Source organism: Eleginops maclovinus, chromosome 5, assembly GCF_036324505.1.
Source record: "Eleginops maclovinus isolate JMC-PN-2008 ecotype Puerto Natales chromosome 5, JC_Emac_rtc_rv5, whole genome shotgun sequence".
NCBI classification, from domain to species: Eukaryota; Metazoa; Chordata; class Actinopteri; order Perciformes; family Eleginopidae; genus Eleginops; species Eleginops maclovinus.
This window is the reverse complement of record NC_086353.1, coordinates 10,974,426-11,002,184: the sequence shown is the minus strand read 5'-3', so window position 1 is coordinate 11,002,184 and position 27,759 is coordinate 10,974,426. Positions and strand designations below refer to the sequence as shown.

At 38.8% G+C, this 27,759-nt stretch overlaps 2 protein-coding genes across 2 annotated transcripts in view; one reads left to right on the top strand and one right to left on the bottom strand.

The window, feature by feature from the left end:
• Nucleotides 1–1,186: 1,186 nt before the first annotated feature.
• Nucleotides 1,187–3,028, top strand: mchr1a (melanin-concentrating hormone receptor 1a). Its single transcript, XM_063884661.1, has 2 exons — nt 1,187–1,268; nt 2,007–3,028. The coding sequence occupies exons 1-2, from the start codon at nt 1,187–1,189 to the stop codon at nt 3,026–3,028; spliced, it is 1,104 nt and encodes a 367-aa protein (XP_063740731.1).
• Nucleotides 3,029–9,602: 6,574 nt separating this feature from the next.
• The window catches only part of usp43a (ubiquitin specific peptidase 43a), an 88,769-nt gene continuing 70,612 nt past the window's right edge, over nt 9,603–27,759 (bottom strand). Inside the window, exons 12-16 of the mRNA XM_063883757.1 lie at nt 25,354–25,473; nt 22,211–22,460; nt 20,099–20,257; nt 15,380–15,541; nt 9,603–15,273 (exon numbers count right to left, since the gene is read on the bottom strand). Of these exons, the coding sequence (XP_063739827.1) occupies nt 14,117–15,273; nt 15,380–15,541; nt 20,099–20,257; nt 22,211–22,460; nt 25,354–25,473 (1,848 nt within the window). The 3' untranslated portion in view covers nt 9,603–14,116. The remainder of the gene's footprint in view (nt 15,274–15,379; nt 15,542–20,098; nt 20,258–22,210; nt 22,461–25,353; nt 25,474–27,759) is intronic.

Here is a 27,759-nt window from a genome sequence, read left to right as displayed (position 1 = left end):
GAAAATCGCAAGGATGAGATTAGGTTATTGTCCTGGCTCAGCGCTTGTGAGATTCATGCTCTTTTGATATGGAGTTTTTATTCAGCTGACAAATGGCTGTCAAGCATCTTTCAGAACAGGTAAAGTGTTTAACTTGCAGACTCGGCTGGAGGAAGACTAAGAAGAAGCTGGATGATAACTGGCTTGAACTATTTTTCTTTTTAATCGTTACCACATTACATCTGTAGTAGGGAATCTGACTCACAGGTCATCATGAAATGAATGCACAAATGTATAGATTTTGAATTCTCAGATTATTATTTCCCCAGTAGGGCCTATTCATAAACTAAATAATTGCAGTCCACCACAATATAATATTTATAAATGTAATGAAGCTTTACTGTTGAGTAAAACCACATAATATATAATATAATACAGTATTTATGATCCACACAAACCTCGTCATGGTAACGTTTAATTAGTGAGGCGTGTGACGACTCCAAACAGTAGACAGCAAGGCCATCTAGTGGTGTATATTGGAAAACAATCTCTCTGTTTTTTTTCCTTTAAATGCTTAAACCTGACAGCAAGCGAGACCCGTATTCATTTGTAGCTAATAGGCACACCTGGTGCTAATGGCCTGCTTCTCTTGAGCCCACACACAGCGTGGCAACTGCCCTGATATGACGCTTCAAATCAAAATGAAATGGCCAAAAAGAAAAACCCTTCTAACATGTGTTTGGACATAAACAACTGCGTTATAATAATTACCTTCGCTAGTTGTGCGTATGTTATATAGTTGTTCTTAACCATATTATAACCATATATAACCAACAAAAGACTTCTACGCAAACATACTATCTTTGGCAAATCACATCCCCCATACAGGCGATACAATCTGTGATGTGATTTCGTGCCAGCTAGACTTTCACCTGCAGCGCAGTCGCAACTCCGGTGAGTTGCAGACTCCGAGTGGAGATGCTCTCGCAAGCTCTTCAGCGCTCAAAGAGCAGCGGCTTTATTATCACAGACGGTGCAGGCTGCACTGCTCATAGGACGGAAAACGGATATTTAGCTGTAATGGATTAAACTGCTTAATAATGGATCAATCAATCTATTTTGTTTGCAGGCTGCTGCAGTTGCATTCCTCTTGTGAAGCAGGAACTTGGTAACACTTTTTTTAACCTGGATATACTTTAATTAAGCGATGGATTTCTTAAACGACACAATTTTTTCCCTCGGAGAATCTAATTCAACAACAACAACAACAACAACAGCAACAACAACAGGTGGGTAAAGTAACCAGAGCCCCGTTATATAATCCAATTAATATCGTTCCACACGATGTTTAGAAACCTATCTGCATGTTAAGGTTAAAAAGCAAATCATCCCCTTTGAAATCATACGTACTACATGATTATATAGTGTATCAGACTGCAGTCGATTCCATTCACAGTCTGATAGCCTAGTGTGATGAAAAATATGAAATATGAATGCCTTCATTTTATTAATATGTCACAGCTTGAAATATCCAGAATTTGTACTTAGTTACCAATACACATAATGTTATTGATAAAAAAATAAAACAAATGCTCATCCAGTGACTGAGGTTATGGGAAAATGTGTTGACACATTTCTGTGACTTTTGGGTTTCAAATAAATACACACATCATATATGGCAACCTATTTCAGGTGTAAATACAATTGCCAAGACTTCTGTCCCCATTATCTGTGTTGTTTCGGTGTGGCCAAGACACACAAATGTAAATGACAGAAATCTTTCCATAGCTGCTGAAATTATGCAGCAGCCTAAATGCAAGGTGCAAAATGTGCATGCAAAGTGCAAATGTGTAATATTAACTGATATGCCCATGTCATAATCCACTGAAAAACAAGTAATGGTCCTTTGCTCTTGCTAATTGTGCTATATAACATTGGAAATGTAAATTACTGTATTACACACTGTATACCATGCAAGTTTTCATATGCTTTATTTAACAGCTGCTCCCTCCACTTCTTGTCTAAAGCTGTAGATGGGGCCCTTCACTGCAGCGCCATCCTCCCAGTCATCTTCGGCATCATCTGCTTTTTAGGTATCCTGGGGAACTGTATTGTGATCTACACCATCATGAAGAAGACCAAGTGTCGTGCAAAGCAAACTGTTCCAGACATCTTTATCTTAAACTTGTCAATTGTTGATCTCCTGTTTCTCCTTGGGATGCCATTCCTCATCCATCAGCTGCTGGGCAACGGCACCTGGCACTTTGGAGCCGCAATGTGCACGGTCATCACTGCGCTTGACTCCAATAGCCAGATTGTCAGTACTTACATCCTCACTGCAATGACTCTTGACCGTTACTTGGCTACGGTCCATCCCATCCGCTTCAACTACATCCGCACACCTTTTGTGGCAACGCTGGTCATTGGCCTTGTGTGGGCTTTGTCCTTACTCACTATTATCCCTGTGTGGATGTATGCAGGCCTGATGCCTCTCCCGGATGGCCTGGTGGCCTGTGCTCTCCTTCTGCCCGACCCAGTCACCAACATCTACTGGTTTACACTTTATCAGTTCTTCTTGGCATTTGCTATACCTTTGGCCATCATCTGCCTGGTGTTCTTCAAAATCCTCCAGCACATGTCCACCAGTGTGGCTCCACTGCCTCCACGGAGTTTGAGGGTGCGCACCAGGAAGGTGACACGGATGGCAGTGGCCATCTGCCTAGCCTTCTTTGTCTGCTGGGCCCCTTACTATATCATTCAGCTGATCCACCTAGGAGTGAAAAAACCAAGCTTAGCTTTCTCCTACGCCTACAACATAGCAATTAGCATGGGATATGCTAACAGTTGCATCAACCCATTCCTCTTCATTATCCTCAGTGAGACCTTCAAGAGGCAGTTTCTCAGGGCTGTACGCCCGGTTAATAGAAAATTCCGTGTACACCCAAGCACCACAGATGGAGGCAGTGTGAGTGTGAGAATGATACCTGAAGGGGCTCACCAGGAGCCAGCCTCTGGGGAGATGCTACAGTGCAACGAGGCCCCACAATGAATCGAATCAAAATAATTTCACCATGTATCACTGTGGATCTGTGCAGGTTACAAACACAACATATGGGACAATAAAAAAGTTGTCATATTCAAATTTCTGAACAACATGTTTTGTTTTTATTTTTTAGCCAGAATAAAAATGTGTTTTCCCATCAATGATAATTATGAAAAGAAAAATGTCATTGATTTACATAGTTTGTGAAAAACTAACCAGCCTGTTCTTACTGGAGATGAACACAGTTTAGTGATTCACTGTAGATTCTCAAAACAGAAGGTATGTTCATACTGTATGCAAAGTAAAATGAATCTTCATTAACTGGATATCTTTCAGCCCGTCTCTCAACAGACAGTCGTCATTGGCAACAAACATTGATAATCGGAACTCCACATGATTATTTTATGTTCCTCAAGGCCAAATCCCCTCTGCTCTGCCTTGACCATGTTGCAGTGAATTTATAACCACCTCAACAGGGAACATTTTCCTTCCGATTCTATCATCATCAGGTCAAAACGTTTCTAATGACGACACCTAAATACCAAGGTCACTTGCAGCCTGTCATCAAAAGTTCAATACTCATTTATTATCATTAGGTAGCACAGGGTTGCATAGAAAACGAGCAGTTATAGTCCCTTTAAGCCACAATTAAAAATAAATAAACCATGTGTTAACAAGTGGAGTAAATACTGCACATACTACATTAACAAATCCTTAACAAATCCTTAACAACACATAAGCCTCCTTTAATATTTGACATGTCTGTTGTTCAGGAAGTACAATATATACAGTAATTCATATCAATCTGCACATTTTTATATTATATCATTATATCACTGCACTCCATGCAGATTAGATAGAACCGGAGGATGAAACCCTCTTTACTTGTCACATACATGCACACAGCAGAGCACACACAGTGAAATTAGTCCTCTGCATTTAACCCATCCTAGTACTAGGAGCAGAGAGCAGCTATTGTGCCAGCGCCGGGGAGCAATGGGGAGGGGGGATTGGAGGTGTCCGGTGCCTTGCTCAAGGGCACCACAGCAGGGCCTAGGAGGTGAACTGGGACCTCTCCAAGTAGCAGTCCACTTTCCGTATTTCAAGTGTTCGGGGTACTTGAACCGGCGACCCTACGATTCCCAGTCCAAGCCCCTACTGACTGAGCCACTGCTGGACCCAAGAAGCTGCTTGCAGACTGCTTCATCTGACTAAATTCATGGATATACACTCTTGTTCTCGTGTCTTGTGGTTTTCTGACAGAACATCTTACCTTTGAAGAACGGAATAAAGTCTGGACCTAATGCTTTGAATCATATAAAACTAAATACCGGTATTTTAAAATATATCAACCCATTTGCGGTAATACTCTGAGGAATTGTGTAAAAGATTCTACAGAGCTTTTCTCCCCTTTTGGAGGTGATGTATGTTGCCTTTCAACCAGAGGATTTTATGAATGTTCACTATATTAACAGGGCTGAGCAGGAAACATGAAATCTGTAACTTCAAAATGTAAAAACAACAACATAAAGACACAATTGATAAACAGAATTCACTTAAGGTCTACTGATGTGAAAAACAAAGCATATGACTTTTGGTTCTGTTGCTCTTTATATCTTTTTCAATTTAAATTATTGGTGCTTTTGGATGTTTTATGTTTTTGCTCTGCTGTCTGTTTGCTTATTTGTCTGTAATGAGAAATGCCAAACAAGTACCACCATTTGGCCAATTATAGACTAGTCACACCATTTAATGACAATATTCAACTAAATCCATCCAACTGACGCATTAACTTCTTTTAAGAAGCAAAAGAGTGTAAAAAAGTATCATTTAAAAACATGAGAGATTTTGCTTTAGTCATTGCAAAACAATGTGGTCCAATCTATCTGTACTGTTGTGAGCAGCGATAGCTTAATACATTTAAACTGTAAAATAAATATTTGATGGAACGGTTCATTGTGGTCAATGTTTGTCTGCATTATGTAAGTCTCTATATCTTACTCGTTTAAAATATTCTCAATGCTTTGATAAGCAGGCGTACAAGTATCCAAGAAACATGCCTGTGCATGGTGCCCCGTAATACAGTGACAATTCCCTCTGACCAATCAGTGGTCTGCATAGTTTTAACTCCATCTTTAATATAGGCTTAGCTTGCGTACAACTTTGGTGAAGGATTTACTAAAAGAAAGAAAAACCACAAGTTTCTAAATGAAACCAAAATAGAACACGTCAATTAAGGTAAAATGAAATGAAAACGTTGCTTAAGATAAACTAAAAAAGACAACCAAAATCAGCAGAACTATGGGTGACCATTGAGGGAGAACCTTTGTGTGTTGGCTCTTGGTAGAATGCTGAGTCAAATAAAGTCGGGATTTTATTGTAAAAAGTTACAAACTTAGGGATGAAGCTATAATGGGCTGCTGTTGACAATGTGGAATATAAAAAAGGCTTGTTGCCTCATGATGGTTATTGTATTACTTGCATAAGTGCACACAAGATGCCTGAAATAAGGTTTGTGGTTAACAAGCAAAATAAATCTTGATGTGTTTTTGAACTCGTAATACACATATTTAATTCAAACTCCGCAATAAAAACCAGTGGTGTTTTAAAAATCTCATGTTGCACAATAAAAAGCACTATTTAAAATTAAATCATAAACAGAAGTCACACAGTTTTGTTGCACCGACAAATCATGCTAAACAATACAGGGTTTGAATTCCAAGAATGGTTGGGTGCGTGACTTAGGACAGTCCATCCTGGTTTAACACATGGCATAAGATAAATTGGATTGAGTCCAGAGAAAATAAATTGAGGTTTGTTGTCAATAATCACATCCAAGTGGAGGCATGGCATCAATTAAATTTACCTGAGTAAAAAAAATGTTTTTCTTGATCACATTACAGACAGCTTCTGGGGACAAGGTCTTTTCTCAAGTGTTTCTGCGAGAAAGAAGGATTTTATTTCCAGTTAACAAGATGTATGTGCCCCTGCTGTGCTGACAATATTGTGTTTCATAAATGTTTCCAAATTCAGAATGATCTATCATTTTAAATGTCAAGCCAATAGAACAAATAAACCACTGACAAACCTTTTTCTTTTTTACTTCAAAATCCCTACATTATAAACATCCGCCTTAGTATTGTCAATGTTTCCTACAGATTCTAAATTGACCAACCAGTGTTGGGAGGGGCTTATTGTGTCTTTAACAATCTCTAACACATTCCAAAATCAGACAGAAAACAGTATCTTCTATGCAGGAGCACAGAGCACATGCACACGTCTGCCTCCAGTCAACATAATATTGACTCAAAGCAAATGTGAAATCCCTTTAACCCCCGACACAAACACCAACAGTGTCATCAACACTCTAAAGGACCAAGAACATCCAAACATCTTTGTGCGGAAGGGAAATTAAAGAAACTTTTCAAAGCCTATCAAATGATTTCATGGCAAGATCAGCTAATGAAGCGAGTGAATGAGGAACTAAGCAGTTGATAAGCTTATAGCCACCATAAAACTCCAATTATATATGGTATACGTACCATCTTACTGTGAATATTGGGAAATGTGTTGATTAACAAAGACAGGATAATCAGGTTAAATGGTCAGATCAATAACAAAATAAGGACCCCACTTCCACATTCAAATGATTAATGAAATAAAACATTTTTAAACAAAAGTATTGATACTGCTCAGAGGGTAAAATTAGCTGCCCTTGGCACACCTACGCAACGCAATCTCCCGCACAGATATCATTTTAATGACTTATTAATGATACCTGTCTGCAGGGAAAGTCCTTAGTGTCTCAGTTCAATGTCCACAAAGAATCTTGAGTCTTTCAGCGATGATGGTGGCAATGATGAAAATCAACGTCATTATGGATTCCTTCTCCGGGAAGCAAACGCATGTGTAGAAAATGTTGTGCCAATACATAAAGCAGTCAGGGGATCCTCTAAACCTTTAACCATTCAAATCGTGAAGATTTATACAACATCCTTATGGCATCAATTCTATATTAATGCAACATTGGATCATGGATCAGAGTGAAGGACACTAACTGAACAAACACTCCCATCCCAAGAGCCATGCAGGTGGTATACATCCTGACAGTATCAAATGTGAAACACTTAGCCACAACTCAACAATCAACTGCAAAAACACAATATGTAACACAATTATACTCTGGATCCATCCGTCCCTCAGGAGGTTGCACAATCGTTTGAGTGCTGCTATAGGTGCATCTTTAGTGACCCATGCATGTTGAGGCTACTTGAACAGTTTATTGCATTCAATCTTTAATGTCCCCACTGAGCAAGGCTGCGGCTATGCTTTCACACATCTTTATGGATTTACAGAGTATTCTCGAAAGATATTTGATAAGCACGGGATGTCATTAGGTGGGAGGATGGTGGCCTTGGTAAGCAATCTGCAAATAAAGATGTAACATAGACATATATTAATGTTCTGGCCTCGGTGAATGCTGTGTCCCACAAAGAACACGTTTTTGCAACTCGAATAGCTCTAGATCAGATGATCTCCCAGACACAATTATCATGTTAGCCTCCACTAATAATAATGACACATAAGATTACTTCATCCATAAAATGACCACTTGGTTATCAACTCATGAAGAAAGCTTGTTTTTGAGACTATATCTTAACATCTGTATACAAACTCTCAGACACACTCAACATGGCTCCAAATGTACTTCAATTCATTATGTCTTTGGTCTGTAATCTGACAACATAGAGGCGTGTGAGAAACTGTTTTTCTACAAGAGTTTGAGGTAAAACAGAGTTAATTATAAGGTATGTTGTTTATTTGGAATAAAGGTTTCAGTAACAATAGACCTTTTAGAACTATTAGACCTTTTAAGATCAATCAGTGTGTTTTAAAATGTGTATAGATAACTCTTTTCAGAATATGTTTTCTCATAGCCTTATCAGTTGATGGAGATGTAAATGGCAAAGCGTACATTCATGTAGATTAGAATGTGTTCTTTCTTTGCACAAGTTGCCTCAGATGGTGAAAGCAGAAGAGGAATATGAGGAGAAACAGCAAAACACTGTGAGGTCAGTCTCATCAGACTCCCCCACCAAGACCTCATCCCAAGCGCTATCACCTCCAACATCCCACACTGCCAAATCCTCTTAGCAATTGTCAGGGGCTTTATCATCCTCCCAGCAGGAGTATAAGAGAATATGATGCTCCATCTTGTTGCTACCCACCTCCAAAGCCTCCCCATTAAAGTATCAAGCAGGACCTACCAGCAGAAGGTGCACTTTCCTCCCCAGGAGACAGAGATGCTATGTTCTACAGGTCTCATGCCTCCCATTTTCTGCATCCATTCACATATGGCTGCTTTAGACCCTGTATCCTTAACTGAGAGATGTTTGAAACATGAACTGATTCAGAGGCTGCAGTCTTTAAAGAGGCAATCACAACAGAGCCGGCCGCCTAACCAATCAGAGCAGAGTGGGCTCAGGTTTCAGAGAAGTGCTGCAGCACAGGCAGGATATGAAAAATAAAGACCCTTTTGAACGTTAAAGCATGTAAAAATGTCACGGTAGAGGCACAAAACACAATTATGAAGCTGAAAATGAGCAGTATATGTCTTCTTTAACAGTGGTGGAAATTAGGTAATTAATAGATCCAACCAGTGATTGTGTTTTTTTACTAATAATTAAAGCTGTTAAAAATGTAAATGTTATGGATTTAAAGTCAAATTGCTCATTGTGAACCTACATAGAATAATCACCTGACTCTGGTGCTGTCCCAGGCTTTACTGAGCTGTATAGAGAGTTTCAGCTCATTACTTTGCTATTTTGGTTCACTCATACCATTGTTATTTGTGGCAACAGCGGGCAGCTGTTCAGCTAAAGCATCTCTAAGACCCAACTAGCTCATCTGAACACCTGCAGAGAGAGTTAGAGACTAAATGGTGAAGATAGTGGAGGATTCAGCAGCTAAAGAGAAAGATATGTTGCTTGTTGGGGGAGACACAACAGAGCGAAAAGAGAGTGAATAGCAGACTAAGGTGCACTTGTAAATAAGCAGGCTGTATTTAAAAAGTGTATTGCTGCTCTAAAGAGGATTATAACAGGTTTATTAGGGCAGTAATAATCTCAATTAATTTGTTAACACTGTCTATTTAATGTCAGAAAATAGTAAAGTTCCTTCAACAAAAATATTCCTCATTAAAAAACTAACTAACTGAAGAGTCAAGTTAAATATATTCAGTTCATTATACAAAAGCAGCACATTTTAACATTAACAAAGCCTGACAAATTAAAATTAACAAAGCAATTAGTTGATTTAGCTTTTCAATTATTGAACTGTACTGCAGATATGCACAATTTCCTGGTACTTCTACTTCACTTGTGTTTTATGCTCTACTCTCCTTTCAGAGTGGAATATTCTCTTAACTCAAATACATTTATCTGATAAGTCTGTTTTATGATTTGACGAAGAAACACCTAATTCATTTCAGTAAATGTGTACACAATTGAAATCGATTAAGTAAGATTTATAGTGTATTTGAAAATCAAGCATTATAAAAGGTGTTTACTGAAGGCAGTAGTCATAAATAATATATTTGTATTTATTGTGTTGAAAAATTAAACACTTTACCATCACGTACAGAAGGCAGAGCATTGTTTTACATTGACGTGTGTATTTTCTCACACCCATGTGCAAAAAATAAAATACAATGCATGTCCGTTCAGTATACCGTTGCATCATATTCCCGAATCACTGAACCCCACAAGTCGAATGTCAATCATAACAGTTTTCTTTAATCACTCTTTCTTTTCTCTCACACACTCACACACACACTTGCACACAAGTCTTTCTGTGTGTCCACAAATTTAAACACAGATTTATTTTATATAAAATGTAGTAAAATTGCATATAAAAACATCTTTAAGCAACATTTTCAAAAAGATGTGTTAAAACAGTAGTGCTCAGTTTGGCAGAGTAAACAGAGTGTGTGTGTGTGGGCTCATGCACATTGAGCCAGCCAGAAAAAAATATAAACATTTATTCTGCAATACAGACATGGTGTCCCTATTTATCCTTTTTTTCATTTCAGCATTGACCCCTGTCAAATGTATTTGATCTACTGCTTTGTGAGTGCATTTCCTTGTGTGTCAATGATAACCTGCTACTTCTGAATGGAAGAGATGTTGATTTTTAAATGTATACTAGATGTAACAACACTGCAGAGCAGATTTTAAACAGACATATCATTTTGTTCAATATGAAGCCACAGCTGTCATTTCGTCTCTGTACGTTTAGGAGAGTTGGCTAAAAGAGCACAATTCTCCAGCTTCAGTGTGGGCATTTAGCAACAGCGTGATTACATTTGACTTTTTTGTTGAAATGTTTCAATTGACAGTTGCTGCTTTTGTGATTTTGTTTTTTTTACACGGTTTGGCAGCTGCAGTCAAAACAAAGCCACCGTCAATCATTCTTGACATTTCAAAGATAAAACTAAACATCTGACTGTGTTTTAATAGTGTATCCATTTTGCTATTTTGAAAAAAAAATGTGCTGCTGTGCTTGACTTCTTTAACCTTGCGTGCCTTTGAACAAAAACTTGAAGATAAACATAAATGAATAAGATGAATATTGCTTCCTCACTTGAAGCTGCCTCTTTTACCGCTTATTGAAGGTGTTTGTGAAAGTAATTCTGTAAATGTTGAAGCTGAGTGAAGAGATCCAGAGGCTTAACACATTAGTCATTTTTTAAAAGCTGAAGTGCCACTTTCCAACTTATTTGTTGCAGAAAGAGAATATTCTCAATGTACCAGTGTGGGACTGATGACTCCTCAAAGATTAATTAGTTGTCAACATGACCTTTTAGGCTTTGGATTAATGGGTGGCATTTCAAGTCTTTGCAATCTGTAAATTGTATTGCAAAGATGCACTATGACAACAGCAATTAAGCATGTTCAATCAATTCAGAACAACTCCTAGCCTAAGAATAACCAGGAGGAAATCAGAGAATGCAGACCATAGTCAAAAGCCCCATCTATCAATGTTAATGATAGGGGGAAAACATGTGTGTATCTCCCAACAAATTACCAAGTACCGCTCAGAAATGTACCTCTAAAAACTTCAATCAAGTTTCATGAAAATCCGGCCATTAGTTTTACTGTAATCCTGCTGACAGACAAACCAAAGCTAAAACATAACTCCTGTGCTGGAGGTCACATCTGAAGAACATCTGGAATAAGGTGTCACATGCATATGAAGGTATAGTGCTCTATAATCACATTTTTAGAAGCTTGTGCCCTTGGCAGAAAGGTTCATGTTGATTCATGTTTGACATGTTCAAAGAGCTACATTCTGTACCAATGATCTGGATAGAAGACGTTCTTTCAAAATACATTCTGCTTCTACTTTTTGATTTAAATAATACATTAAATGCCTCCCAATAAAAAGGAAAGACTTGATTATTTTAATTCAAGATAATGGTTAACATGTTGGCTAATGTGATCAATGTGACAACATTAAATACAGCTTTTGCAACAAATTACATTTTGTTTTTTAGTCTTTGCCGATTTCTAACGGTGATGAGATGGTTTTGAAATTAGAATAAAGAAGCCAGACCTTTTCATTAGCAAATGTTAATACTTGTGTGGATATCAGATGTTCCTTTCCACAACCTTCATCGACTACTGTCTCGTTTCAAACAAAAGAGTGCATTGCAGTTTCTAATGTGGGTTGACACTGAATTACAAAACTTCACACTGAAAGAAAGATTGATAATTGCACAGAAGAGTATCTCCTGTGAATCTAAATCTCATTATCATTTGGTCATTTATGTATGTTAAAAATGGTTGATACTTGACATATAGTGTTGTAAATGGTATCATGGGACAAATTATGTGCACATTCACATCGGAAAATCAATGCAGCAGAAATGGAGGAGATCCAGCTGTCTTGATATACCATACAACCAGAAAGTCACCCTTTTTTTTTTTAATGGATGGGCTGGGAATACATGGTCCAGGATACAGAAATAAATGCGCTTCTTTTCTGTGCAGGATTTTCAATTGATGTGAGAGAGGAATTTGTAAAAGTGTACAGTGGCCAAAAGTGAAGTTGTTCCGTGTACTACATAAAAGTAAACAAATTACAAATTAAAATGTGAAGCACATGTATAGTAGGTACAATGGCTAGCAAGGTAAAGGATATAAAAACCAAACAGATTAAACTGAATAAATTAAATAAGCTTTTATGTGCCCCCATATTGTTCAACATAAACCCAAATCACACTCACATGACATGTACGTCATCTTTTTATCACAATATACTAGGCTGTTAAAAGACAAAAGGCACCACATATCCTTCATCATGCCTGTAAGAAAATCACAAAATATATTTGAGTTCCAGCCGATTCACGTGGGAGATTTAAAATGCCTATATTAAAACAAAGAAAACAAATAATAAACCTTGTCACAATCATAGTTTTTGTGTTTGCAACGTTTGAAATAAAAGCCTGAGTTAAAAACAAACATATTCATATTTTTCGTCTTTAATAACTGCATGAATTGATTGTTGTGATAAAAAATGAATTGTTCTCATTTTTGTGATAAGGTGAAGGGGACGTTTTCTTAGATGCATGCTTCGTATCAGAAAGAGAAACAATCAATTTAGTCTGCAGTTTTTTACATCTAATAATCCATTCATTCCACTTCATTTCTTTTTTTCGATCTGTTTCTATTGGGGCATTTTAAATCTTCTAATGAAATACATCAAAGGGATAATTACAGGAAACACATCACCCTTAAACACTGGCACTATTTGCTCCTTCCATTTTCGATGTGTTGTGGAGGATTTGACTCTGATAACTTGCCAGTGTGGTTAATGTTGGGTTGCAATATTTTAATCCCTGCTACAGTGAAGATGATGGTGAATATCAGACGTGGGGGGGAAACATGGTCATAATCAAAAAGAGCACGTTTTTCAGACGGCTTCAACTAAAGCTTCAATAGAACAGCATGCGTTACTGCCACACTCATCTTGAGTAGTGTGGAGGATATTGATAAAAACACTCTCTTTCTGTTCCAATTGTGGTCGCCTTCACAAAGTAGAAATCATAAAACAACAAAATAAAGTGGTTACACAAAAACTAGAATACTATTAAAACAACAAACCCCATGGTAAGAATATTAATTAATGTATACAAAAGGTTTGACACACTTCCAAAGGTCGATATTGCATTAATATAACACTTCACAGTAGACAGAGCGTTATTGGCACTGTTAGAGAGTCAATTTCTTAGCCAAAAAATGATTGCGTGACTTAGGTTAGTGATTATATAGAATGCCTACCCAGCGGGATTTTACTGTTAAAGGTCTTTTCGGTGCAGGGTCAACACTGCAGTCTGGGCCACATAGGGACAAGCTTATGCTTTATCAGATTACTGATTTTGTCTTTAAAATCATCCTGTTTAAAACTTAAAACAAGGGATTAGAGGTGGATAATAAATGTGGAGCGATAACTGCAGCCTGAAAATAACACCGTTAATCGAGTGGAAGCATTACATTCTAATAAAGGAACACAATCAGTGCGTCCAGATTGTAATCGAACAACCATGAGAATTCAAAATGGAGTGATGAATTCCAACACTCAAACTACAGCGACAAGACACAAGTGTGGATAATATACTTAACTCTGTGTGTGTGTGTGTGTGTGTGTGTGTGTGTGTGTGTGTGTGTGTGTCACTTTGTGCTTCCAGTGCTTAACAGACTAACTCATTGGTTCTTAACTGCATAATATACATTTCTCAGGCACTTGTTGTTACATTCTAAAAAACATGAATAAAATGGGCTCTCTCTTAAATTTGATGGACAGGTCCAATGATTTTATTCTGCTCTCCGTCTCCCAGCCTTTAAGGACCCTTAATATGCTCTGAGTCTCTCAACTCCATTGTGCAAGCCACTTCATACCGTTCATTTTCGGAGGACAAAAAGGTGAACCACTTGGAAAGGAGCTCTATTGCTTTAATCTTAGAGATTGGAAGTCATTCTCCTTCTGACAGATGAAAGGAGTTGTGTGTGTGTGGATGAGTTGATTATCTTTATGTCAGAAGCTGGACTCGGGGACTGTTCTTTTGCGTCCAAGCGAGGTTGTGCTGTAACGAGTCCTCTGCAGGGTGCCATAAGACGGTTTGTCTGTTGTCAGGCTGCGTGATGGGGCTGTAGACATCCCGTTGCGATGCAAAGATGCTGTCCTACGCATGCTGTGCTCCGCTTTGGTGGGGATGTTGGAGGAGCTTTGGGAGCGCTTGATATCTGCCGTTGTTCGTCCAACCTTCCCGTTTGCCAGCTCATCCCCCCGATGGCTCGAGCCATTAGACTTGCCTACTTCCGGCTCAGTTCCTCCTCCTACTGCTCCATTTGACAGCGATAACTTAGAGAGAGTCCTTCTGCCTCCTTCTTCACCTGTTCCTTTTCCTGATTCACCCTCCTTGGACTTCCTTGAGTCCCTATCCTTCTTCAGGAAATTGCCTTTAAAGAAGGACAGCAGTCCCTCATGGTTCTTAGGCACTTCTTCTTTCTTAGTCTTAGAGTTTCCTTCATTTGCACCTTGTTGTTCCCTATCAGCCCTGTCCCCTTTTTGTCTTCTCAGGGTCCCATCCTGAAGGCTAGGAGTGCTGTAGCTGGACTGAACACCAGCACTGGAACTCCTTTTTGTCTCCGTATCCTGTGAAGCTTTGGAGGAGCTTTTCTTCCTGTCATCTTTCCTCCTGGTGAGAGTGTTACTGCTAGAGCTACTGCTGATATTTGTTGTCCTGTCATCTCTTGGCTGGCTCCCCTTACTGCGTCTCAAGCTGGCTGTCTTATCTGATGGCCTCCTCTGGCCCTCAGGTACCTGAGTAGACTCATGCGGCAGCCCATCTCTATTTAAACAACTTAAACTTCCAACACTGGAAGATCGAACATTAGCAGAAGCCCGGCCCTCAGAAGCTTCCTTTGCGCTGCGTGGTTCGCTCATCAATGTTGCTATTGGATCTTTTGTGCACCGAGGCCGCCTGCCAGATTCCAAGTACTGTACCAGCTCCACAGGGGCAGGGTCTTGGACAGCCGGGGGCACTGGGTCAGGTTTCCGTCTGTCCTTTGAACCGAAGGACCAGCGCAGTGGAAAAACTTTGCTCAGTGTGTCCTTGGTCTTGCTGGGTGCTCTCATGCTCACACTCCTTCCCTCAAGACCCCTGATAAAAGGCCTGCTTTCGAAACCCCCTAACAATTATGAAGAGAGGAAAATGTTTTAGTTTTTAAATGTAAATCTTGAAATAAAAACCAATAAGATACTGAACTGATAATTGTAAATACCGGAGCCTCTCACCTCTTTCTTCTTTTGAACCATTTTCAAAGAAGACCGGAGACTCGGGTGAGTCAGGCAAGGAGGATGGGCAGGTGGTAGACGATCGAGAGACCAGACTGCCCCTCTTACTGTCCCCTGTCAGCCGTATTAGCCAATGGTCTGACATTGATGAACTTGTGGATCCTGTAAGACACACCGAATGAGAAAAAGGGTCAGCGGGGGAACATAAAACATAAACCAGTGACAATCTCACAGGATTGAATCACACACAGTCGCAATATTGGGCCTATGATTAAAACCAGGCAGGCAAAAGACCTTTTGATCATTTCCTATCCCTCTAAGTCCCCACCCATCCTCCACACCTACAGCTCAACTCTACTTTCATTTTGATCTCAACTACACATCTGTACAGTTTTGTGATTGTATCAGGCACAGTCGCTATTGTAGTCACAAAAACTGTCCACAGAGAGACAGACATGCAAACAAAAGGCAAATGACTTGAGTTCCTCAATGGTAGCTGCAGTGGGTTTCTCCAGGACCACATTTTGCCGTGATGACACAGGCACAAGCTCACAAGATAAAAACAATAGCTGTATTGCTGTGGGTTAAGAGTATTCCACCAATTGAGCATTGCATTACTATATTGTTGGACTCATTTATAATGAACTACTCATTTGATAACATAAACCACCAGCTAACCTTCCTCAGAAATTAGGAATATAGCAATGTGGTAAGCTCATTGCTTTTAAGTCCACACCAACAGGATTTTTTCATTTGCAAAGCTTCCACCAAGAGCCACAACCGGCTTATAACACTGTATTAACACATGCAGCAAAACTCCCTTTAAGTTTAATGTGTTATTGGAAGTTATTTGTGTAGTTTCCACCCAAACAGATTATTCCAAAGGGAAAGTTTTTGATTTAAAGTCTAAGAAGGTTTGTATGAAAACAAAAACTCAGTACGATATCAACTCTAGAGCCATTATTCCGGCAGCAGTGGTGGAGAAATTGTTAAAATCCTTTACTTCACCTATTGAAAATGTCAAAACACTCTTCCGATGTATTATAAGTCTAGCTTTCAAATGCGTTGAGAGTAGATACTGGGGAAAATGTTGTATTCCACCAAACATAAACTAACACTTATTAAAGCCTTTTAGCATAGTTTGTATTGCTAAAGGTTAGCATTTGTGCAGAGAGAAGACAGGGAACCAAGGCTCTTTGTGTGGGCTGTTCTGGGTCAGGCTAATAGAGGAGAAAGTGCCCATACTAGTTTTATGAGCAAGCTAGTTTTACCACCAATCATTTTTTCAAAAAAAACAAAACAAGGCTGCCTCCTGCCTTATTATCATCTGTTCTCCAGCTTGTAAAAAGAAAATCGAAGGAGGTCTGACATCATTAAGATGTTCCAATCCCTGAATGAAGCATATCTGTCTGTCTCCTACATATGCAGAGGGAACAAGAGACATGAGCCTTATTTATACTCGCACAAAGCACTATGCGGGGCACTTCCACAGTGCAAGAGCAAAGAGCACACACAAAGATGTTGATGCTCAGCGTGTTGTTCAATGGTCTGTACTCCAAATGCCAGGGGGTGTACAAACAAACATTTGGTGAAGAAACAACAGGTCAACAACCAAAAAAAGTATTAGGACTGTAGAGGAATCAATGACTTATCTAGAACAACACATTTAATTAAAGTGTAAGTTTGTTATGTTGTAACTTTAGAATTCGGAGCATTTGAAGCATTTTCCACTGCAACCTTGTGTCTGTTCTGTTTTTTGAGTGCTTACAAGTGACTCAATTTCCCAGTAAAAGATAAGAAAAAAAAGAGTAGAGAGTTTAACTGCAACTGTTAGTTTTTCTATAATCAATCTTTGAGCAGCAGACAGTGCCTCATGCTCAAAGGGTAACACTGTTTTCTCAATAACAAAATGGTTTGAACAGTATTTCCACACAAAGACTTTGATAACAACAGCCTGAGTGATATTTAGCCTAGCTTAAAAAAAAAAGGTCTGATTAGGTTTTTATAAGCTGTTTATTGTGCATGCATGGGAATGGCTCTGCAACACTCAAATAGCCCTATTTAACAACAACATATGCATATTATTGTCAACCTCTTCATTTTTTGTTGTAGGTAGAGAAAAAGTAGTATATTATTAAGCTAACTTTTATAAATAAATGTAGTATTCAAGTAGGAAAATGATCTTGTTGTATAATTACACCCAGCTGTCACCACCGTTTGATTTATATGTTACTAAACAGTGAGAAAAGCAATGAAAAAATATAATCTTGTGTTCATGATGGAACTTATTGCTCACAGTGTTCTGTGGGTCTCTGATGGTGCGTAACGTTGATGCTAGACAGGGAACTAATGCTCCATTTGCCTCTATCCTTACTCCATGCTTGGATGTATCTCCTTTTTAAATGTAAACATACGAGGAACAGCGAATTTAGGTGAAGAAATACAAGATGGCACAAATAACAAATTGGGAACAACAAACAGAGGAAAAGTCGTTACCCGAGGAAACAATTGTTCTTCCAGAGCTGTTTTGTGCTTCTTTGTTCAGGATGGACAAACTGATGTAAGGAGAGTACATTATGTGAAGAAAATGTGTGCCCTTTAGATGCAGTAGCTAAACATAGGGTGCCAATATAGTGGAACATAGATGGTTCATAAGGATAAAGGTGACCTAACAAATAAGAGGCCTCGTGACATTTGTGGTATCTTTAAGGGGTTGCCCTCCACTGAGCAGCAATGGCCATTAATGACAGTTACACATCTGCTGACATTTACTATACTGTACTGTAGTGCCTTACCAGCGAACGAAAAACCAATCCTCCACACTACCCCAACCTTAACGATCACCTGAATGTGTCCTCTCTATTTCTGCCTTTGTTTTGTCTGATATTTAAGTCATTTCTGAATGCATTTTTCTGATGCACAGCACACCACTTTGGCCAGCTGCTCCAAGCCTCCTGCAACTCAGATTTTTGATGGAAACTTCTGAAGCAATGGAGACAAAACTCAGAGAGACACAGGGGAGCTGGAACTTTGATGGTAAACACTGATGGTTTATTATGAAGTTTACGACAGGGAGAATTGACAAGACATTTGCTGCAGCCACAAGTTGACAGAGCGGTTGCCCGACCAATTCTGAAGATCTCTACTGCAATAGGAGGTTTTATCCAGTTCAGAGTGTATAATCAACATTCCTTATCAGCGAGACCAGACAAATATGGACCCTCAAACTAACTAAAGCTGTCGTACATGAGAAAAGAATGTATGCCAGGGAACCTACGTTCCAGATGAGAAGGGCTTCTAAATTCCCCTAAACAATAAACTATTTCATGGCAGCTTGTGCTCAGTCATAGACTGGCATCAACAAAGCGCCCAAGCTGCCCCTCCTTAAGGGAGACTACAGCAACCCCAAGGCCAAAGAACTATGACATGGGAATCGAGACAGAGGACGCAAAATATTCCCTAACACCTGGCACAAAATGGATTAAAAACCCATTGCAAGTAATACACTGTTGGGGTTTTATATGTTTGTTACGTGCAGTGGTTAAAGTGCTTCTTATCACTGTATTAATTATTTTGCTTTTGGAGCCAAAAATAAAAGACTCAAATGTCTGAGGGCCAAACGTGTTGCAAAGGGCACCATCTGCCCTGTGGAGGAGAAACCTACAAGTGTTGTTAAACAGTACAATTTTGTGAGTAAGGTTTTATTTGTTATATGAGGTTAGGTTATATTTTTCTTTCAGTCTAAATAATTGCTTTAAACCAAGGGGAACACAGTTTGCTGCTCCTACTGTGTTCCTCTTAAATGTTGTGTTTTTGAATAATTCATTCATAACAACTTGGTGATTCTTAAAGTTTCTTACAGCTCAATTAAATCCAGCTGATGTTTCACAGAATGGTCGTATAGACAAATATCAAACCACTGATCCACAATTTGCAATGCTATTAATCTGTGGTTTTAGCTGTGAAATAAAAAAGCCGTGGTAATGAAGATGGCCTTCAAACAACCGTTTTGAATAGATTCTTTCGAGAAATCAGTTTCTGAGTTGTGCCATGTTAAATAAAGATAATTGGAGGTATTTATAGAAGGATAGACTCATGCTATGACTGCAAGAAAGTAATCATATTGTTACTTGAGCTCAGAATATTGGAGAAAAGTACATTTTTACAACTGTCCAGGACTATTTCGATTCCACCAAGTTTAAGATCAGAGCTAATTTAAAAAGGTTCACAAAGCCAATTGAGGACTTCCCTATTTCCCACAAGTCCCACCTTAATTAATTAAATCTTTACTAGTTGTATTACGGACCTTTTGATGAGATTGTATTAATGTTATTGGGTTGAAAAATGATTATTGTTTGTCGATTAATCAATTATTTGACAACTTTTTCAAATGCAGCAGTTGTGAAAATACTACTACTATACAGTATGTGTTGATGGATCAGACCTGTGAAGAAACACGATTTATATTCTCACAGCTTTGCAGTTCTGAACAGCTTTTTCCTCCTTATGCACAGGAAAAATGCATTTACTATGCAAACAAAATTGGTGAATGTTTAATCAGCTTATTTATTCAGCAGTTTTCATCAGAATCTGTCAGACAGATCTCTTATCTCTCAGAAGGCTGAGGGATAATATGTATAAAGTGAAGACAAAGTCAAACATTTTCTTCTCTTAACAAGACTATTTTATCTCCTGTTTGCTAGTAGTTTGCTGGCATACCTCTGACGGAGCAACTGGCCGACCATGGAGGAATGATGTTGCGTCTCTGGTAAAAAAGAATGTAGGCTCCTCTGGTGCAAACCTCTTCCTCAGGCACCAAGTCTACGCTGCTGTCGTCGTAGCTGTACCACTGTCCATCCACTGAGTTTCTACAGTAAGCTGGAGGAGAAAATGACAACACACATGAACAAAGGGTCCTGGAACATATGTAGCAATTATGACAAAGTGCTCTTATCTGGTATCATGTGTAATACTGTTTCATTTCATCAAGGGATTGGTTAAACTTTGCCATTTTGTCATAAAGAGGCTGAGATATCTGATATCACAATATTCTAGATACATAAGACACAGGAAATACTCCACTAACCACACACACAACAATTGCTGCTGTCTGTTTGTTTATTGTCAACCTGTCTGCTGAGAGCAGATAGACACATAGTCATTTCTATTATTTTTATTTTAGGAAATTGATGCATCCCCCGACTGTGTCCGTGATATCATTGTACCTCCAATTTCCCCTGTCAAGCAAGCTGTCATAGAGACGGCTGCTCCACTTGCTGATCTCCTGCTGTCTCCAAGACTTCGACATCTTAGTTTCATCACTGTGTGTTTCTCTTCTCTAGATATCCCCTTCAATTACAAACCATCTTGCCCTAACTATGTGTCAAAGTCACCTGAAGTGGCCATTATCAAACAGTGAAGAAGTGTAATACTAGACTAGAAACAGAAATGCCTGCCTTAGAATGTGGCCAGGTTTTTTTTTGTTGACTGCCCATTCATTAATGGCATAAAGTAACAATTTGTAATATGAGATAATACAATATAATTATAACACCTAAGGAGAGCAAAGGGTTTGTTTCATAAATGTTATGTTGTCTGAGAATCTTCCACATACTATAATTGAACACGTATCTAAAAATGTGGTATTGTTGTTTGCTAAGCAGTTCATTTCAGGGAGGTATGCTAAATTGTTTAACAGGATCCATGTTTAAATGATGAAACAGAAAGTATACGTGACGTGATCCTACTAGGTGAGCAAACAGAATAATTGTGTGGGACTGCTTTTCAAGAGCATTTTTCAGGCACTTCAGTTTTATCTCTGACAGATGACAGTGTACAAATAAAGAAGAGAGAAGGGTAGTGACATGTAATAAAGAACTCAAAACTGGAATCAAACCAGGGATGTTTTATCTCAAGGAGCTCCAGCAACAGCAGATGTATCAGCCAAAACAATATCTCTCCTGTTATGCAGAGGTCACATTAATTATTTAGGCATTAGTTATCCCCCCAGGCTGTCAGAGCCTTTTGGACTCACCTTCACTCCTGTTTAAAACATAAATGGCAACCTCTTACACTGAATACTACCAGTGCTTATGGGCAGAAAAGCCATCTATAAATGTCTGATAATAACCTATATTTACTTGGTACAATGCTCTACACTTACTCATCTCCAAATTCTACAGAAGAAAACAAGACCCTTTGAATCAAACCGGCCAGCTGAAAGACAAGAGAAGGATAACAACCTGGCTTCATTCCCCCACTTGGTAACGTTACACATTAAATAGTCTGGATATCTATGTTCAAAGCATTGATCTTTCACTACACTTGTGATAATAAGGTAACCATTACCATGAAGATAACGCAGACATGTACACAACTGTATCACCAGGGGACTATGGTCCAATACAAGCACTGAGTTAGTAGATTGCGCAATTTAATTATTGGATTAGCCTGAAATTGTTTTCAGAGCCAGGGGGAATGTATAAATGTCAACACAATGTATGTGCACTTGTGTACTCCGACCTGAATTATGGCAATTACAAAGTCAGCTTCTATCTCAATATACGAGCGACGAAAAATACATTAGTCTCAGCAGGAGTTGGAAAAACGTTTATTTTAGTCTACTCAATTTCTTATTTGTAAAGGTCTTTTCATCAGATGTTTCTTTTACAGATATTAATATAATATAAATGCATTTTCTGTTAACAATACAACTGATAGATGAATTTTTCTCAGCACGTTTTTCTTCACTTGATAATGTGGCAAAGAAAACCCCTTTACAGACTGAGTTACTGCACGGTAAATAAGGTATTATAGCACTAAAATCCATACCAGTGTAGTGTCCCCCATGCATTCCTCCATGATGGTTACACACAGCGTAGAGGTCGTACAGATAGTCGTGAGGAAGGATCAGGTCAGCAGGTTGGTGGTGTTGGCCTGAGGACTGCTTCCAAGGTGGTGGCCAGGCACCCAAGTTCAGGTTCTTCATACTCTGACTCCTCTTCACCACATGTGGAGCCATGTCCAAACCAGTGAGGGGGAAACGCACCAGGGTTGACAACTTGTTCCTCCGCTCGCCAACCTGTTTCAACAATACATATAGAGTATGTGTGTGAGCAGGCATGAAAAATAAAACAATATATGTTGTGATGATCAATGCACAGGGAATTTATCAGTTACCCAGTATTAATAAAACAGCTGTCAAGAGAATTAAGCAGGATATTAAAAGTAAATGCTTAATAAAAAACCCAAATTAAAATGACAGTGATTAATCACATTGCATGGGGGAAAAAACTAGCTGCAGAGGAGTTTATATGTTGTAACTTTCCAGCACGTTTATGACCCGGCATCAAAAAGACTTGCACTGGCACAAAGATATCCAACTTAATTGGATACATTCCAACAAATCTGGCCGAATTTGGGCCACGTTTATCATCATTTCTTTACTGCTTTCAAGTCATTTTCAAAATTGCTCATGAATACAAACGATTATAATCCTTTATCGAAAAAAGTTAAATATGTTCTCTTTTAATAACTATTCACTGTTAAAGCCTCTGTCCCCCTCCTGGGATTGGCACATTTTTGTTCTGATTCAAGGCTGTGATTGAAGGTTCTGCATACCCCCCACAACCTCAAAAACTGTGTTGTAAGGATCACTGGCTTGTGGTTGAGTCTCCTGGGAAGAACTGGTCCTTGGCACAGAGTGAAACCGAGTGATTGAATGAATTCTAATGTAGAAGCTGAGAAATAATAACTGTGGTCAAACGGGGGATGGCCCTGACTGAGCAATGGCTGAACATAGGGCCACCTGCTCATTAGCTGAGGCCAACAGGTGCCAATCAAGCACTGGGCAAAGCTGGAGGCATAGCTTGGACTTAACCTTGGCAGCACAAATAGAATTTGGTACGTGCAGAGTCAGAATGTCTAAACTTCTGCGGGATTGCAGCGGTCAGTGCCAACTGTGAAATGAAATTGAACAACTTGATTGGCCTTATCCATCATGCAGGGACATGCACAGATATTTTGATGGGCATTCATGCACACGCTCCTACAAATGACACCGATTCACTCTTGATTTATGATATGATCTGGCCTTGCATAGTGAGAGCAGGATGTCAGCAGAAGCCTTCGTCAGACACGCGAGAGACGGACAACTTAATGATATGACTTACACATCACCTTTTAACACTAAACCTTGGGTTAAGCACTTCCCATAATGCAATTCAATAGAGACTTCATTAAATTCTCCCTGTCTCCTAAATGTCCAGCTCTGTGGTTTCTTTTTTTTTTTAGACTGTAGGATGCACCCTGTGGCCACCAACGTTTTTTCAGGTCCTTCTACAATGATACTGTGACGCTCAATGAGATGTAACAGAATGTGAACAGAAGAGCAAATCAGTTTGAATGCCTTGTTTTCTGTTGACATTTCCCCAAATTGCTGCTTGCGACACAACTTGCTTCAAACAGTATTTGTTTGGTTGGTCAAGAGAGGTGCTCAAACCAAACAGGTCACAAAGCTCTGATACCACTATCAGAGGATGTGCCTCATGACAGGTGTGTGTGGCTGTGGGAAAACTATAATCTATAATGTGCCAGATGTTTGTTAAACCAAACGATCTGGGAAGCTGGGAGGTTTCAATCTGATGTGGAGCTGACAGGTATAGGGTTTGCTCACTGACTTTGTCGCTTTCTGTCTGTCAAGTTCTCGTTCATCATTATGCTTTCTGCAAATCTCTCATTCTGCATGACTCAACATTACATTTCCTTTTACAAATAACAATAAAGTACTGGTAAAAACAAATGAAGTGCATGCGGTTTGTGCAACGCAGACATCCGCCGTGTAGCAGGGCATTCAGAGAAATCTGCTTTTATAATGGCTCGAGATGGAGGACCAGTATGTCAGGAAGAATCCAGAGGCTCATCTTCACCATGCCCTGCTGAAGCTGCTTACAGTGGGGACACTTCCAGGCATCATCAGATACCATACAAAACATGTTATGAAGATATGTTGATGTGGCAGACGGGTGTAGGTTCCCATAAATAGAAGCATAAAAAAAACATGTGATCAGATGGTATGTTATAATGTTTGGAAATTGACATATTGTGTTTCTACAGGGTGCTGGAGAGAGGATTTGCAGTCAAATCTGCAGACAAAATGTAATACTATAACTAGGCAACAGTTTGCCTTGCAATATCAATACTAATGTTCTGTCTTTCATGCATTTAACTCTCTGGTATCTTCTCAAACAGTCACAGCCTGTATCTGTACTACTTGCTGAAAATTTGATGCAACAATTACTAGGGGAACATTTTCTTTAATTACGTTAGCTATTTATTTGATTGATCTCTTCACAGAAAAAAAGGTACAGCAAAACCCAATTATACAGAAAGATAGAAGTCTAATGAGCCTAAAGTTTCAAAACTGCATTAACATCTGAGGGGAAGTTAGAGGCAGCTGAACAAGCTGCAGACACAATATTGATTTACTATTATCATCTCAAGATGTTTAGGGAAATATGTTTACATTTTCATATGGATCGAACAAAGCCAGAAAACATCAGCATTCAGAGTTTGTTTTTTTTTCTTAGCCAAGTAATTTATGTTTATTATTCTTTTAGCTCTCTTGTGTTCTATACCACGAGGGACATATCTATAAATGTTACAATAACTAGTAGCTAATGTTGCCTTTTAGATGTTTGATGCTGGTGAGACACATGTTTGTTTCTTTGTGCTGAAAATACGTTGAACCGAAACAGTTAAGCACCTGTCACGATCTGCAGGGCTGAGGGGAACTGCAGTTAATGGTTCTCTGTGGGGTGGTCCATATGGGTGTCCCGTTTCACAGTACATGTGTCATTTCATCAATAGTTAATTGAAATATGTAAATAGGATCAGCTTTAAGCTCTAAATGATCCAACTCCAACTGAACTGGGTTTTTTTCTGTAAAAGTGTTTCCCACTTTATGGCTCACGTACCTGTCGGAAGCGCTTGAGATGGAGGATCAGTATGTCAGGAAGAGTCCAGAGGCTCATCTTCACCATGCCCTGCTGAAGCTGCTTACAGTGGGGACACTTCCAGGCATCATCAGGGGCAAGCTGTAATCAGACAACACATCAATAAACTACATGGTTATACATAGTACATACATTGCTAGTAAAAGTGTAAGATGTTCATTATTTGTGTCATTTAATTTAATGATGTTCCTTACAAGGAAGCAGGGGTTATTCATTGATTAAACTCCAATCAAACCCATGTCTTTTTTCAAGTAATGAGTGCCTGAACATTTTTGCTTTCTGATTGTTCCTTTGTCTGTAGGAGTGTGAATGGAGTGTTTTCTACTATATACTTGAAGTGGACGTATTCACCAAGACATGACCAGTTCGTATGTGGCTTTTGGTCTTTGCTATCTTGTTTTTTTTCAGGAGGGTGAAGCAAAGAACCCACTATTCAACAGATGTGTTGGCAACCAAAATATACCACACTCAGTTGTGAACTGAAAACCAACTTTAAAAAAGGGTTGTAAGACTGAATGAGACCATAGTACACAAGGAAATGTTCACTGAGGGAATCAATCAAGTCAGAAGTAGTGTCATTTTCTCTTAGACTTCTATACAAAATACTTATTTTTGCAACCAGTGAAGTTGCATGTTGGGCACCAGAGAGATTGTGAGGTTAAGGCACTTAGTGTAGGGCTCACTTTTCCGATCCGGATGTTCTGCTGGGTTCTACCTCACCATATATGAAGGCATCACAAATAATCTTTTAGATATGTATTATTGGGTCTGCTGCCTCTTTTCCCGCTTTTCTATGGTTTTAGAGGCTCTATACTGCTGATTGAGTCTAAAAATAGATTAACGGTTACTTTTGTGACTTTCCACCACTCATGCTGTTTGGATCTGACGCAAGAAAAATAGCCCAGTATTTGCTCTAAACATCCGAGGTTGACTTCATTAAAAAGACTCTATTAAAATGAAATGATCCCAGTAGGTTTTACAATTTTTCCCATTGGCCTCAAAGTGCTGCTTTGGTGTGAAGCAACCTACAGGGAGCAGGGATTCACTTGCTGCAACTTTACTTCTGTAAGCAGTGCTTGTTTTTTACATGTTCCTCCCGAGGTAAATATTGAATCGCATATATGATGCTTTGCCAATACACAGCTGTGCATGCATGAGAGGAAAACAAGTACATTCCAGTTCACTTGGTTGTCACCCTGTTACCTCTCACAAATTTCTTTTTACAAATCAAAGCTTTGTAAAAAAAAAAGAGATGTACCTGGCGGCTTTAGCATTGTGTGAGCTTATTTGGTAAGGGCTTATACTGTATGTAAAGGAAGTACATTAATATTTATAAAAGTAGAAGTGTAGACACTCCAGCTTTAAACTAAGTTATACTTGGAGTGCTGTCAATAATTCAAGGATGCTTCACAGTACTTTGAGCACAATACAAATATAAATGAATGGCTTTTGTTTGCAGAGCTCAATGCCACACTTTATGGGGTTTGGAATAATACTCATAAAAGACAAAACTCATTACATTAGAAAATAATTAATTCACACAATGTCAACCATGTTTCCCAACAGGAAGCAATCACATTCTCATATTTATCTCATCTATAGTTTTCTTTGAATTGTTCTTACTGCCTACCTTCTCCACCTAAACTGAAAAAGTTAAAATATTTATTTTCAACTGTGGATCCAGTACAATTTGCTTTTAAAAAAAAACAAAGATCAAGTTATGAATTAAGGCTACACAGCTAGAGTGGGAATTTACAAATGTATTTGGCATACCGTTTCATCAGGTGTTAAATGAATAGTTCAGTTTAAGGAAACCCTCTTATCACAAGTCTGATGACAAGATCGATACCCCACTCAGGTCTGAAAGAGGAAGCTATTTGAATGTTTCCAGTCTATGAAGTCAAGCTAACAAGCTGCTGGAAGCGTCATAATCACAGAATGAATGGTAAGGATTTTGTCATCTTACTCTCAGGAGAAGTTGAAGACTTTGGCATTTCTTTTTGAGTGTAGTAACTGCAGAGCTTTTTCCTCTCCTCTTGAGGAAAAGCAATTTTCCTCAGTTCTGAAAAGCGACTGGGTTCATCCAAACACACAATGCATAATTCTAGGGGTTTGGATGCTTGCTGATTTTGAGACGGTTCCCCTGAAGCTAAGTTATCATTGCAAAAAATGTAAATGATTCTGCTGAGATTCAATTTCAGAAGTATAACAAAAGAAACATTCCTAATATTTATTGAATATTTTATATCCTACTTATGAAGCAAATTGACACAGACATATCATTTCTCTTACCTGAATCAACTTATGGAGGAGGGATGTCATTTGTCAAATCTGTCAGCAATGCCTTATTTTTCTTCCAAATCAGAT

Excerpts from the sequence above, each read along its gene's own strand:
- mchr1a (XM_063884661.1), top strand. The coding sequence starts at position 1,187 with ATGGATTTCTTAAACGACACAATTTTTTCCCTCGGAGAATCTAATTCA. Across the intron at positions 1,269-2,006 it reads AACAACAGCAACAACAACAG|CTGTAGATGGGGCCCTTCAC; the intron begins GTGGGTAAAGTA and ends TCTTGTCTAAAG.